Source organism: Euleptes europaea, chromosome 4 (genome assembly GCF_029931775.1).
Source record: "Euleptes europaea isolate rEulEur1 chromosome 4, rEulEur1.hap1, whole genome shotgun sequence".
NCBI classification, from domain to species: domain Eukaryota; kingdom Metazoa; phylum Chordata; class Lepidosauria; order Squamata; family Sphaerodactylidae; genus Euleptes; species Euleptes europaea.
Window position 1 is genome coordinate 29362438 of NC_079315.1, and position 15363 is coordinate 29377800.

At 41.8% G+C, this 15363-nt stretch overlaps 1 protein-coding gene across 1 annotated transcript in view; it reads right to left on the minus strand.

The window, feature by feature from the left end:
• Window positions 1-5817: 5817 nt before the first annotated feature.
• The window catches only part of SVEP1 (sushi, von Willebrand factor type A, EGF and pentraxin domain containing 1), a 162135-nt gene continuing 152589 nt past the window's right edge, over window positions 5818-15363 (minus strand). Inside the window, exons 48-50 of the mRNA XM_056849206.1 lie at window positions 9729-9824; window positions 7147-7240; window positions 5818-5893 (exon numbers count right to left, since the gene is read on the minus strand). Of these exons, the coding sequence (XP_056705184.1) occupies window positions 5863-5893; window positions 7147-7240; window positions 9729-9824 (221 nt within the window). The 3' untranslated portion in view covers window positions 5818-5862. The remainder of the gene's footprint in view (window positions 5894-7146; window positions 7241-9728; window positions 9825-15363) is intronic.

Below are 15363 nucleotides of genomic sequence, written 5' to 3' on the forward strand. Positions count from 1 at the left end.
GGGCCAGTGTGGAGATTTATGGGGTCCTGCTTTGTTTTGAACTTTGGTGCCTAGGTGATAGAATTTCAAGCAATCTTCCCTCTTGTATAGAGCATGGTATCTTCTGCATTGTTATGATCACTGATAATATTTAACATTTGAATTGTAGTACTTCCAGGTTTTCAAAGTACTGCACAACAGTTATTATTTACTTTGTACCCTTTTCCTCTGCAAGCTCAGGGCAGCACACATGGATCTCTCTCCACCTCCATTTTATCCTCACAACAACCCTGTGAGGTAGGTCAGGCCGAGAGTGAGTGACTGGCCCATGTGTGTTTCATGGCAATCTGGGATTTGAATCTGGGTTTCCCAGATGCTAGCACAACACTCTATCCACTAAACCTCTATAAAGGTGGCTTGGTATTTTTATTCCCTCACTGCTGACGGAGAAGTGCAGCGGAAAGACAAATTTCTTGTGTTCAGACACTTTTACAATGCAATCCTAAAACATTTTTCTTGGTGTGAGCTCCACTGACTAGACCTAAGTGGGATTCTGGGTAGACCTGTTTAGGACTGCTCTATTTGAGTTCATGATGAGGTTGAGATTTTAACTCAGGCCTTACCAGCACACCTCTTAACCACCACATTGCACCAGTTTTCCACATTAGATTTGTGTGGCTTATGTCTTGTATTGTATATAAGGCAGGACACTTGATTAACTTTTTTAGTTATTAAAAAATGGTATACTAGTGGAATACCAGCAGTGGATAGCTGGGATCTATATACATGGGAAATTGCACAGGATAAAAGATTTCCATTTCCTGCCACCTCCAACTCATACCACACATCTCCTGTGCCTGGTTTTAAGGAAAATTAAATACCTCGCCTTTAGAGATCTCAGATCCTCATCACAAATTACTCACAGCGTGTCCTGGTTGCTCCAGCATCTCATGTTCACGTTACTAAATGTTGGGTAGACCTGTTTTCGACTGCTTTATTGGGGTTCATGATGAGGTTGATATTTGGATGGCCCAAGCTAGCCCGATCTTGTCAGATCTCAGATGCTAAGCAGGGTCAGCCACGGTTAGTATTTGGATGGGAAACCACCAAGAAAGTCTGCAGTTGGTACGCAAAAGCAGGCAATGGCAAACCACCTCTGAATGTCTCTTGGCTTTGAAAACCCTACGGGGTTGCCACAAGTCGGCTGTGACTTGATGGCATTTTCCACCACCACCATTGGCCATGCCCTATATTGAAAGAAGATAGCCTGGGCTGCCTAGTGCCTTAGGAAAGAAGGAACATTTACCCCCATCCACCTCTGCCCCCAAGTCTGAAGAACTACCTGTAGTCAGAGGGGAGAAAGAAAAGCACTTCCCACTGTTTATCTGGTTCAGATCCCCACTCTGTATGAAGCTTACCAGGTAACCACAGCCCCAAGCTCCTAAGAGGAAAATAGGCCTAAAAATATATTAAAGAAACCTTGGCGCCAGAGCTGCCTATTACTGGTGGAAACAGAGTATAATGTTCATCTCCATATTCCCCCTCCCTTATAGTACTACCTGCATGCCTGGTGCAAACTAAATTCTGTGGTCAGACCAATCAGTGCAGTCCTCTTCAGTGGCAAGACCTGTTGCAACTCTTCTGATTGGAAGATGAGCTGGTCAGTTGTGTTATCTGCTGAGTCATCCTCTCTCTTACCCTCTAGCTTTCATGATCTCAAACAGGTAGCAGCCAGTTGTAAAGATTGCTTATTATTACCCACAGGGTGTGTCTCACCTCCTTTCCAATTTTGAGCATCTATAATTTATGAAAGAAAATGGGACGTTTAGTTCTTCTTATAATAAATTTCTTTAACATAGTAACTAAAGAATAAACCAATCTGTTGTGACCGTGCCCCATATCTTATAGTTTTGTGTATGTATTGTATTCAGGGTTCTGCTTCCCTTGAATTGGAGAATTATGTTCCACCTTACCGTCATTAATTAATGACGGAGTTCCTGTTTGTAGGTTTCTCTTTGTTCTCTTTTGTCTAGGAGAGCTAAGAAGTGTTCTGATCAGTATTGGAACAACTGGGAAAAAACATAATACCCACTTGTTTACCTCCAGGGATCATTGTGGTTTAAAAATGGAATCTGACGATATCCAAGGTAAACAACTTTAGATAGACCTAATTCGTACAGCAACACTACTTGGTGCTTCCATGGGTTCTAACTGCGTAAGAGGAGGAACTCCCTGCATAGAAGAGCAATGCATTCTGTTGGAGATATGTAAATCTAAAACGAATTAACACTTATAATCTGCAGGTAGTCCTGAGATTTAAACACCACAGCTCATATGCAAATTGCTATCTTTTGTGAGCTGAAACATGTCAGGCATCCACATGAGAGATAGAAAGCTGGAATAACCTGTAGTAGCTTTGGTGCGGGTGTGTGATAAGAAGGTCCCACATCTGGCCAGGGCTGCTGAAGGTATCTTTGGCCAGGGTCTGCTTTCAAGCATTAATGATTTTAAAAACACACGCCAGAATTAAATGGGGTGCAACTTTATTTACAATGTAAAGTGCATCACATGGAAATTTTAAAAACACATGGCAAGCAGTGACATAAATGACAATACATTATTTGCATGTAAAAGTTAATGTTTAAATTCAACTAAATCCTCTGAGGATTTAGTATTGCAAACAGCAACCTAATTTTAGTAACCCTGTCTTTGACTGACCAGCCTTTTACCTCCAAGCATCACAAGCTGCCAACAGTATTTTTCTGGAGCGTTCTCTCTGGGTCAGCAACCTTTGTAAACTGGGGAAATGTATGAACATTTAGGGTTAAAAATCAGGTTATCTGGCTTCCATTTCCCACTCAGACATACACCTGCTTTCCAGAAGAAAACGGGTTGGGTTTTTTTTTTGTTCAAAATAGTCTTTTGAGACACAATAAAGTTCAAAATGTCATAAAGAGAAAAAAAATACATAATGTACAAACACAATAGAAACCAGGCCATTTAAAACTAAAAAAAAAAAATCTTTAGTTTTCATTACTTATCTTTCTCCTTTCATAAAATCGCCTCATACCATGCAACAAGATTCTATATAACTATAATCCCTCATCAAGCCACACACGCGATTGGCAGACCGTGAGGGAGAAATCAGTCATCATTGGCAAAATGAATGATGTATTTTACAGCACTGTGTGAATTACGCAGTCTGCATTGCAGTTCCGGTGTGGATTATGTCATGGTGACTATTAATCTGCTGCCATAACAACAGGAGCAGATAATAATAATAATAAAAACCAGAACCACGAGAATGTAACTTCAGTGGCCTTGCAATACATGGCCTACTATTAGTGTTTTCGCTGTTACTTTCTCACAATGTTTATTTACTAAATCTTAATGGGCATCTCTTATAAGAGTGACATTAACATCTATTTTGCATTCTGCTTGAGACTGGTGACTGTCTCCTAGATGGAAGTCTTCCTCACCTATCCATGTTAAAAAGTCCAGGTGGAGGGATACAAGGGTCTGCCATTTTTAATCCTTTTTCTTCTGGAGTTTCCAAAATCAATTTTTTTTAAAAAAACTAGTATAATAATTCTGTGTGTATACATGTGTGTGTGAGGGAGAGAGAGAATGCCTGGATGTGCCTAAAAGGGAACAGGCGAAGGTGAGTAAACAAATGGTGCAGAAGAAAAACAATTCCTAAACAATTTTTGCAACCCCTACACGTATTTATTAAGGAATTACTAAGGAATTTGTTTCCCTCTACACCATTTGTTTCCTCGCCTCCATTTTGCCTTGGTGCAGCCTCCTTCTTTTCTAAACAGGGACAAGTAAACAATGAGATACAATCCACAATTAATTTCATTTCTTTTTTTGCAATGAAGCTCACTGACAACGAAAACGCTATTGGGTGTTTCCACACTAAGGCCCTTTGTCACTAGATAAGCAATGCTCCTATGCAACCAGCATTACTGTGGTTTTACACCTTTAAAAAAAACGAACAGGCCCAAACTCTTGTTTACATTACACATGCATAAGAGGGTTGATCTAGGATATAACAGGTAGGCGGTAACCCCACCTTTTTTTTTTACCTGTAAAGACATGCAAAAACTGGTATTTTGTAATGTAGCTCTACACTAAAAAACATGTGGAGAGATTTGCATCCTAAGAACTTTATGTTAAAATGGTTTGTGCCCAACTGCACTATAAACCTTTCCACTGCAGACTCACGATGTATGTGGATGTTGTTTACTGACACAGTTTCTAAGCCAACAGATGAAACTGAAGTGGTTGATGACCACTGCAAAGTTTGTTGTTTATTGATAATTACGTAATATAATGAAATGTAATATTACATCAATCAGATTTTTTGTTACGCTATTGTGATTTTTTTTTCTTTAATGGCCAATGATAATAACAGGAGAAGCCTGTAAAAAACAATATATTTGTCATGGGATGCTACTCCTGTGAGGCATGGCTCTGTGCCAGTTCCCACACATGCTGCTACCCCATTTAAAGCTGAAAAACTAACCACAAATAAACACTTGAAAAACATAGGAGGGCAACAGAGAAAACAAAGAAATGCAATTTGTTCCGGATATTGTGTGAGTATCATTATTGAAGGGAAAACATTCATGGAGGAAATCAAAGGCTGGAAAGAAATAAAGAAAATAAATTCACCGCAGGCTTCTCCTAGAACTGGTGCCAAACCTCCCATTGCTTCCCATTGCCTTCCTTTAATTTTAGCATAAGTTGTAGTTGTGGAGAACTCTGGTGATGAGTATTAACATACTTAATCATGCCTTATTTATATTCTTTTGGCTCATTAGGGTAGAGAAATAATTTCAATAGACAGTGTCACATACTGGTTCAGAAATAAGTATGTTTAGCAGAGGAGCCTGCAAAAGAACTATGTATAATACTTTGACTCATGACAATCCACTGCTGGTTGACATTTTTATAAGCTTTGTCTTGAAATGGGAAAGCATTTCAGAGAGGAGGGAAGAGAAGAAGAGACTGCACACAAGAAATAACAATAATATGCAACAAAGAAGCCTAATCTCTACCTGTCTTCATGAAAATGGCAACTACAATTGTGATTTACTTCATTCTGGAATCTAAACACCCAATCAATGTGTGCATGGTTGTTGTTTAAAAAATCAATTTCACCAATAACATCTGTGGTCTAGCTTCCCATCCATGTACTCATGAGTATGCCCAATTACTATCACATGCTGGCAACTCTCCTGCATGTGAACAGCTGTGTGTGGCTTGATCCCATGGAGGTCAACATCCAAAGAATCATACGAATAGTTCCACGTGGTTGAGGGAGCTTTGAATTGATGCCTCTCCCATACAGAAGGGACAAAACTACTTTTGACACTCTGGTAATATATGGGGATCTGTCAGTCTTGCATACACCAGTATGTGTGTGGGGGTGTTGGATCACAGCCAGTTCACTGAAGAGTTCGCACAGGAACGAAGTATTTCCTCCTTCACTATGACTAAAATGTGGAGATCTGGTTGTATTTAAACCTCAGCATCTTGCTTAGCTCTGATTGACAATAGAGTGCAGGTTATATCCAGGGGTTTGCAATATTAAAAAAAAGACAACAAGGTTTGTAGCTTCCCCTCCCCTCCTCAGCAGACAATGTTATTTTTACATTTGTGTATTGACAGCAGCATGTACAGCATAAATGAGTTATTTCTGGATGTGGCAAAGGGGGTTCCTTCAAAATAAAAAAGTGTAAGAAAATATAATACAAAATAAAAAACCATTAAAAAACAACAGTTTTTTTTTAAACCCATTGGATTTGATTTTACAATGCCAGGCATAATGCAGCCCGCTGGATCTGAATGAGAACGTTCTCAGCAGTTGCTCTGATGTTAGAAGTGGTAGAACCCAGTTTTTCTTTTCCTAGATCAGTACCCAGGCAAAAAAGAAACAAAATCAAGTAATTTATTTGCAGCTGGTAATTAAGTCCAAGTCCCAAACAGAGTCTACTGTATCAGGAAGACTCCTGCCCTGATTCATTTAGAGCATCGACTCTCATAATCAGGCTTTCCTGGGCATCACCGAGAAAATGCTGTGCTATGCATAATTCCTGATGCTTAAAAAGGCCCATCCAGCAAGCCAGGTTATTTGCAACAAGTGACACAAAAATGTTCTAGTAGTAGTAGTAGTTGGTTTTTATATGCCAATTTTCTCTACCTTTTAAGGAGAGTCAAACCGGCTTACAAGGCTTACAATCTCCTTCCCTTCCTCCCCTTCCCCTCCTCACAACAGACACCTTGTGAAGTAGGTGGAGCTGAGAGAGAGTTCAAAGAGAACTGTGACTAGCCCAAGATCACCCAGCTGGCTTCATGTGTAAGAGTGGGAAACCAACCCGGTTGACCAGATTAGAGACCGCCGCTCCTGTGGAGGAGTGAGGAATAAAACCTAGTTCTCCAGATTAGAGTCCACTGCTCTTAGCCACTACACCATGCTGGTTCTTTAAATTAATTGCAGTAAATACATAATAACTGTTCAGTGGGATGGGGGAGGTGGAGATTGGATTCACTTTCCCCCTGCCTTCACAAAATAAGTGATTGACAATGTCACGAATGATCAGGTTAGGACTGCATGGGCACAGCCTGGGCAGCTTTCACCATTGTGAACCGTATGCACACTAGTTTAAGGCTGCTGGATTCAGGTTGGTCAGTGTATATTAATCCTGGCGTTGTCAGTTCCATATAGCTTGCACAAGGGGTCATGTATAGGATTTGGGGGGGGGGGAGCATCGTGCATTGGGCTGCTTTGTGTCTCAAACCACAAGTTGTCCTGTAGGCCAACTTGAACCATCACTGCGAGCTTCTCCAAAGTTGCCAGTCTTTACTTGGGAGATGTCTACAATCCCCCCAGTTGAGGAGGGAAGCCTTATTGCTCCTCTCCTTAAAAAGCTGGTGAAGACTGACATTCAACTGACAGCCTTGTCATCTTCTCATGGGACTCGCTGCCAGAAATCCGTCCTTTCGAAAAACCCCACCTAATGACTAGAAACTCATACACAAACAGCGTGACACTGGGTTACCATATAAGTGGTGGATTTTGAAGGATACAAAGAACAGAGCAGGAGTAAAAAATACTTTCTTTTTATGTCCAAGACCTGACATGAGAAATGGAATCCTTACCTAGAGCAGTCGTGTCCAGTCCATGGTGAACTGCAGTGGCACCGATTGGGTCGTATACATTTCCCACCATTTAAGCATGGAGACTGGCAGACAGCTGCATTAAAAAACCACAGATGCGCATCACCACCTTATGCTCTTCAGAAATATTACAATGGTTCAGACCGAATGGTTTTCTTCAGAAACAAGTTTTCAACTGATATTACTGTATGGTTATTTTAAATTATATATATATATTTAATGGTGAACTTGGTCCTGCTGAGAATGTCAGAATTAACTGTTTTCAGAACACACGTTTCTAGTCCTCAAGGTGGATTAATTTTTTTTTACCAGTGCCATTCTAAGCAGCTTTCTCCAGATTCCCACTCAAGTCTGTTATGGGGCTTCCTCCCAGAAAGTATTCTTAGGACTGCACTGTAAATTCTCATGAGCCTGAAATGGAAGCCGTGTGTGTGTGTGTGTGTGTGAGTGTGAGTGAGTGTGTGTGTGTGTGTGAGAGAGAGAGAGAGAGAAGCTTCCAGAAGCCATTGAGAAGGTCTATCTACCTTAACATGGACAGAGGACCTCTGTTTTCTATTCCATTCTCTCCATACCTCCTTCTCCCTACTGTCTCATGGGCCTGTCCATGTTCTTCCTCTCTATGGTAATGCCATTTTCTACCGATTCTTTCCTGATGGATGCAAAACATGAGGGAAATGTCACTTTCCCTGAGGAAGAGGAGGAGCTCAGCTGCACATTGTTGGATATTGAACTATTGTTGCACATGAGGAATTGCAAGTGAACTGGCTGGCCCATGAAGGGAAATCCAGTTGTGAGGGATTGCTGTCATGCAACAATAGTAAAAGATTCAGTGATGTTTGGATGCAAGCCAGCAGACTTCTTTTTGTTTCCTCAGAATGGAAAACAGATAACACACATATTGACAACATAAGATGGATCTGCATATGCAAAATAGGGTTTGTTCTTGCCTCCATTGTGCCCCTCCCACCCACCATGCAGGCTCAGAAACAATACTGGGAAGGATTAACTGCTACAACATGTCTAAAAGGTACCTGACAGCAAGAACCGCTGCTGTTTGTTACTGGATTATAGACCTCTTTTCACTATTTCAGTTTAATGAGTGGGGGTTGTACAAGAAAGGCAGAGCACAGAGGCCACTTTGCATGTGCAGAGAAAACGCAGAAAAAGAGCAACTCATCTGTCAAAGCTATAACTCTTTTTGAAACAGCAGCTGCATGTGGAGATAAAATTCAAAAGGACAGAAACTCCCTGCAAAAGATATCAGTGTAAAGAACAGCTTGTAACTGAACTATAAGAGACAAACAGTGATGCAAAGAAGTTTGACTTGGTAGGAAACATGTCCACATAGCAACATAATAGCTGTGGTGGTTTTGCAGTGTTAATGAAATTATCTGGAAAGCAGAAGACAGGAAGAAATGCCATACCATTTCCTGTTAAACCTGAGAATCAGAAACTAGGTTGGTTTGATCAAAGCACCAAGGCTGAAAGCAAGTTTATGAGATTCATTAGGAAAGCTTCAGTATATTTTTTTAAAGTAGGAAAACGCACAAATATACATACACTCCACATATAACCAATATGTTGAGAATACAGGATTTGAAACAGAGGCCATTTATGCACGGCTGTTTTTGTTGTGGTCACCCCTCCGACTGTTTCGGGGCTTTCCTTTGATTATGAATGCCTTTCTTGACCGTCAGAGGTCACTTCGCACTCCCAGCATGTTTCTGTATGTTTTGCCCACGTTTTCCAGATGCTGTTTTAGCCTGCATCCGGAAAATGTAGGCAAACCGCACGGGGAGCGTGAGGTGACCTCTGATGGTTGGGAAAGGTATGCATAATCAAAAGGAAGCCCCGAAGCAATCAGCGGGGGGTGACCATGGGGAAACATCCATGCATAAATGGCCAGATAATCAAGATACTCAAAAGAGACACTCCTCAAGATTTCTTAACATACTATTTTTTAAAAAATATACTCCTAAACATGAATGAGGCACATGTGTGTCTCTTACAGGTATGCTCATCAGATAAGCAAGATGGGCTTCAGCTTTCTGTTAAATGCATATTTAGTGGAAAAGCATGATTTGCTGCCACATAAGGTATAAAATGGCCTTCAGCAAGACCAGGGCAACACTCTCCCCCCAAATTATCCCGATCTTTTTGATACTGCTCCGTGCAAAAACTTCACAAAACATAGATATCTAGGACTTCACAGAAATACACAGCTAATTGCAGCTGCACTAGTTGTTTAATGCTCTAGCACAGCAGAACTAGCTCTGTGGGATCCTCTTGATACATGTAGTCACCATTTCAGTGTGAATAGGGCAATGCATGTATGTTCCAGCTTTGGTATGTGCAATGAGATACCCAGATTTTTGAGGGTACACGTTTGCACACCAAATCTGGACATCACATGCATTTGACAGGCAATGTGCTTTCCCATTATGCAAGTTGGAGTGCCTGAATCACAACGAGTGAGCAGGGCTACAGTGATAATCTCAACAGATGTTTGATTTGCTATAGGCTGCTGCCTGATTTGTGGTACATTCTAGGTTAAGCAGGTTTACCCTGGTGGCAGCGTGATCCAGTCCACCCAGCTATGCAATCGCATTGATAAGGAGCCACACAATGACCTCCATTCAGACAATGCAGGATGCAAATTGCTAAACAGAGAAGAGGGAGAAAAGATTTAGAGAAATGAAATACATATGACAGTAGTTCTCAGACTTTAATAAATCATGCCGCCCGCCCAATCTTCTGTGGACTCCTCCCATCCTCTTTTTTCCAGTTCCTGTCACATGTTGAACAGCCCTTTATCATAGTGCGTGAGGCAAAATTGCGCATTCCCCACCGAAGCTTTGGCCCTCTTGTGTTTTCAAAACAAATACAATGAGAACTGTATTGGGGACAGTGTTCTTTTTAAAAAGCAAGTTTAAATAAAATGTTTACTTGTTTATACTTGGCCTTCAAGGTCAGGTCTCAGAGGGCAGATGATTCTACAGGGCCACAACTCAAAAGGCCCTGGCTCGAGCTCTAATTCATGTTACTCCTTGAGTGGAACCAGAGATAGCGAGAAACTTGCTGATTGGTTAGTAACTTATAGATACAGACTTATCGAACACAGATGGGAAGAACCTGGAGAACCTTTCAGAGCTATTCATAAAAAAAGACTAAAAACAGAAGCACACACAACCTGAGCTCCATCAGTGTTCAGCTGAAAACTACCATTGGCTATTATTGTCTAGGTATATGGAGTGGCGCCCTGACCTGGATGGCCCAGATCTCAGAAGCTAAGCAGGGTCAGCCCTGGTTAGTATTTGGATGGGGGACCACCAAGGAATACCAGGGTTGCTGTGCAGAGGAAGGCACTGGCCACCTCTGTTCGTCTCTTGCCATGAAAACCCCAAAAGAGGTCGCCATAAGTCGGCTGCGACTTGACGGCACTTTACACACACATATGGAGTGGTATCTTTTTTATCTCCATGCTGAAATGTTCTGCATTGGAAAACAGAATGAAAACTAGTTCAATTTTATTCCAGAACTAAGAGAGCAGCTATGCAAAAAGTAAGCCCCATTTTAGTCAGTGAGGCTTACTCCCAGGAAAGTGTTCTTAGCACAAGGGCAGCACAAAGGTCTTAAGACTCTGCCTACTTGGTGAGAGAGCCGAGGGTTCGGCTGTTGCTTCCAGCAACCAATCAGCACATTTTCAGGCCAGTGCTTTGAAGAGATGACGCCAGGTATGTGGGTGGTGGCGGCCTCTATGAAAGCAGGGGAAGCCATTTCAGTCCCCTTCCCTTGATAGCCCCTGCCCACAGTCCTACAAACTGAGAGAGTTCTATTTTCATGCCAGCCAGATGGGTCCGATGAGGGCCCATCCTCTTCTTCCTGAGAAATCCTGTACTAAACCAAGAAAGCTGATTGTGTGAAAGCCATTACGTAGAATGATATTAAGTAAAATGCCCAGCCTCCGAGTGTCGGTTTTTGTTTTGCTTTGATGAGGGGGGTGAGAGAAAGGAAAAGGGATTTGTGGGTAGTTTATTTGAAAGGTCTACAAAGAGACTTGTACAGCACTGTAAATCAGCATGTTGTCACAACAGACTTCAGAGAACTGGGAACAAAAGGGCACAAAAGGCCTTCAATATCAGAAAGGGCATTCTTAAAAACAGACCACTCCATTACTGAATAAGCTGGATAAAGTTATCTGCACACAGAATGTTCCTCATGAAAACACCACAGGGCTGATTCACTCGGAGAACCCCCTGAGGCTGACAGCTGATTTTTTTTTCCGGTCAGCGATTGCTGCCAACCTGTTCTGTAAGGTAGCTGTCAATATGGCACTACCATGCATTGGTTTCTCTCAGGACAAGTGTTTTAGAAGCAAGTTTGACCAAAATAAACAAAGAAACAAAAACTGGACACACATCTACGTGTGTGCGCTCATTTGGTTAAAAGCTGCCACCAACTGCGGCCAGGCCCTGCAGCAACCTCAGCATGACAGCCCTTACATGGTATTAGGTTGACCGTTTTAAATCTCCCTCATAGGTTCCTACTGAAGGACCCCAGGACAGCTCATACTTTGGTGGATCTAAGCTGCTGTCCGTTCCTTTGCATATAAAAGGGAACTTGGATGTGAACTGAAGTGGCAGAACACAGTGGTCAGGAGCATTAAAAAAGCAGCTAATGTCTAGGATGAGCATCACTGTGGACATTAAGGTGCGGAAATGAGCCAAGACATATCAAATGCACAGCCAGACTCTTTAAAGAAAAGACACACACGCCACGGCGAATCAAAGAATATTCGAGTCTGAAGAATTTATTTAGTTATATCCTGCTTTTTTCCCCAGTGGGGATTCAAAGCTGCCTACGGCCTTGTTCTCCCCTCCTCCATTTTATCCTCCCAACAACAATCCTGCAAGATGGTTTAGGCTGAGAGAGAAAGTGACTGGTCGAAAGTCACCAGTAGCGTTGAGATTTAAGCCTTTATCTCCCTCACCATGCTGGCTCTCCAAGAAATTTGCTTAAATTTGGATTGTAAACATTGAGCAGGTGTTAAATGTTAACAGTTAGCTTACACAGGCTGTTGCCTCTGTAAACTCTACGGCAGAGGGCATATGATATTTGTAGGAGCCTGGTCTCATCACAGTCCTTTAGCAGGAAGGCACATGGAATGTAGGTGTCTTTCTCATAGCCAAAATCCCCCCCTCTCTCCTAAGCCATTGTGTATCAGAGAAAGAAAGAAAAATGATTTGGTACTGGATTTTGTAAGCCAAACTCTAGGCTAGAATAATACTAGGACGTAGTAACTGCAGACTTGCAGATGTCTTTACTTCAGTTTATGCCCTTTTATGCAGGGAGATTTCCCCATGGTAACCCCGCCAACTGCTTCAGGGCTTCCCTTTGATTATGCATACTTTTTCCGTCCATCAGAGGTCGCCTTGCTCTCCCCATGCGTTTTGCCTGCATTTTCAAGATTATGGCTAAAACAGCATCTGGAAAATGCGGGCAAAACCTGTGGGGTAGAGTGAGGCGACCTCTGACTGGCAGAAAAGGCATGCATAATCAAAGGGAAGCCCCGAAGCAGTTGGCGGGGTTACCGCGGGGAAACGTCCCTGCATAAAAGGCCTATGACAGGTGTATGGTACAATTTTGGGGGAAGAGAGAACAAACAAAAGTAGTTATGGGGTGGGGGAGGAACATGCCCAGCCATCTCAGAGACAATTCATGTGTGCAGGAACATTTGAGAGAGGCCTGTCTGCGCTCCTTTGTCGTTGCTGCTTTCGATCAGTACATGAAATAGGGCTGGGAAGGGCAGAGGATTTAGGAGGCCTTTATTCAATCATTCATTTGTGGTATTCTGCCCAATACAATCTAATTAAAATAAAACAACTGGATTTTATTGTTAAATGTCATCATGCACGTGCAGGGGCTTGGAGAAGGAATCAGGAAAAAAACAAACCCCTTATTAATAAATTCATCTATTCTATTGAAACAAGTTTAACAGATAAACCGCTCAATCCTAAGGACAATTTCCTGGGAGTAAGCCTTACTGAATAGACCTGAGAGAGTTTCTGAGTAGACATGCTTAGGACTGCTCTCCTAATGTGCTATGCTAGCAATGACTTATTAATTTGCTTTAACAAACTAACATCTTCTAACTCCTGATAAGCATATTCAGGATAGAGGTGCCAACTTTTAAATTGATCCCTTTATTATCCCACTGATTAGCAGAAAAGAGCTGGTAATGTAATTATGCTCTGAAATCTTTTAGCTGCCCATTTCCACTCACTGAACCTCTGTAAAGGGACAAGATATCCCCACCCCCACCCCAAGGATTGCTAGCTCTGGGTTGGGAAATTCCTGGAGATTTTGAGAGTGGGGTTTGGGGAGGGAAGAGACGTCAGCAGGGTATAATGCCATAGAGGCCCCACTCCAAAGCAGCCATTTTCTCCAGGGTAACTGATCTCTATCACCTGGAGATCAGTTGTAATCCCAGGAGATCTCCTGTCACCCCCTGAAGGTTGGCAACCCTACCTCCCCATCCAGTTGGCAACCTTAACTCGGGATTAGAAACAAGTAGGAATGTAGATGAAGAAAGGGGTTAAGGCAGGGTGTCAAACATAAGGCCCACGGGCTGGATGCAACCCCTTGAAATCTCTTACCTGGTTCGCGAGCCAGCTGAGGCAGCCACTCCCCCAGTCCTGATCTGGGCTGGCAACCCAATCAAGTGACATTTATGCCCTATCCGACCCTCATAACACATGATTTTGACACCCCTGGGTTAAGGTTTTGTTTTGAAACACTTATTTATATCCCTATACTTTACAAAAGTAAAATACAGAAGTCCAGACATCATTAGCTGTAAATGCATCACAGACCTCCATGTTTAAGTGACGGTAAATGGAAGAATCTATGGGCACTTTCACACATGCCAAATAATGCACTTTCAATCCACTTTAAATCATTTTGCAGGTGGATTTTACTGTGTGAATTGCAAATGATCATTAAAATGCATTGAAAGAGGATTGAAAGTGCATTATTCAGTATGCCCTATCTGTATTTGAATGAGGCTGAAGCCAGGTTTAGGCCTACAATAATTACATACAAAGGAGAAAACAAGTCTGAGGATGAAGGCATCCTGGCTACTTTCAGAGATCAAGAGCATATTTCCAGATACATTTATTTAAAACATCCAATGTTGCACCCTTTAAACTGTGGGATTGATATATATTTTAATGGCAACATATACATACATCATTTTTGGTTCTTTAAAACTTTGTTCTCTTATTATTCATCCTTTCAGGGATGTAAGTTGAAATCTTATATCTAAAATGTGACTCCAATTTTGAAGGCTAAAATCATTAATTCTGTTTTCACAAATAACTCTTAAATTTATTTTTGTCTGTAATTCCAGTGTGAAACATGCATTGGCGAGAATGCACACTGGATTTAGAAATCTTTCCCCCCCTCTTTTCTACCTACATTAACTAAGTTTACAAACATCACATTGTACACTGAAAGGCATTCTTAAAGTTGCTTGTGGAAAAACGCCCTCTTCCCAGAATCTCTAGCACTTAAGCCATTAAGGTTGCTTGCTGGCGATCTAACTGTTTAGCACATTTACTTGAAAGCAAGTTCTGCCAAAATCAATGGGACTTACTTTCAAATAAAACATGGTTAACCTCAGGCTTTTAAGGTACATTATTAGGCACTGAAAATGCTTATCTTGGAAAAATCCCTACTTTGCTTCCACTACTAGGTATGAAGTCTATTGACATGGTTCCTGATGAGAAGGAAAGTGACACGTGACATTCACTATGCAGTGTTATTAGTGACCCCACCCTTTGTCCCTGTCCAAAATGTGTGTGTGCATTTCCATTTATTTTGCTACTGGAACATCAAGTGCGCCATTTCTCCCCATGACACATTTAAGTGCTGTCTTTCGACAGCCTGCCTGTGTTTCATTTTCTGAAGTGCAAATTCAGGGTTGGGTTTTATAACACACACACCCTGCACTTTGGGTACAGTCAGTTCCACTGTCAGCCAAAGTGCTAGCAAATTAGGACACTGTCACCCAGTGTGCCTTCGGTGCTCGGCTGCCATTTACCTCTGAACTGACCTTGCCTGGGAGGGAAGGAGCTGTTTTGGAGTACATCTTATTTTTCATGGCCTTTGCTACTTTTGGTGCTTGTCATTCCACTACAG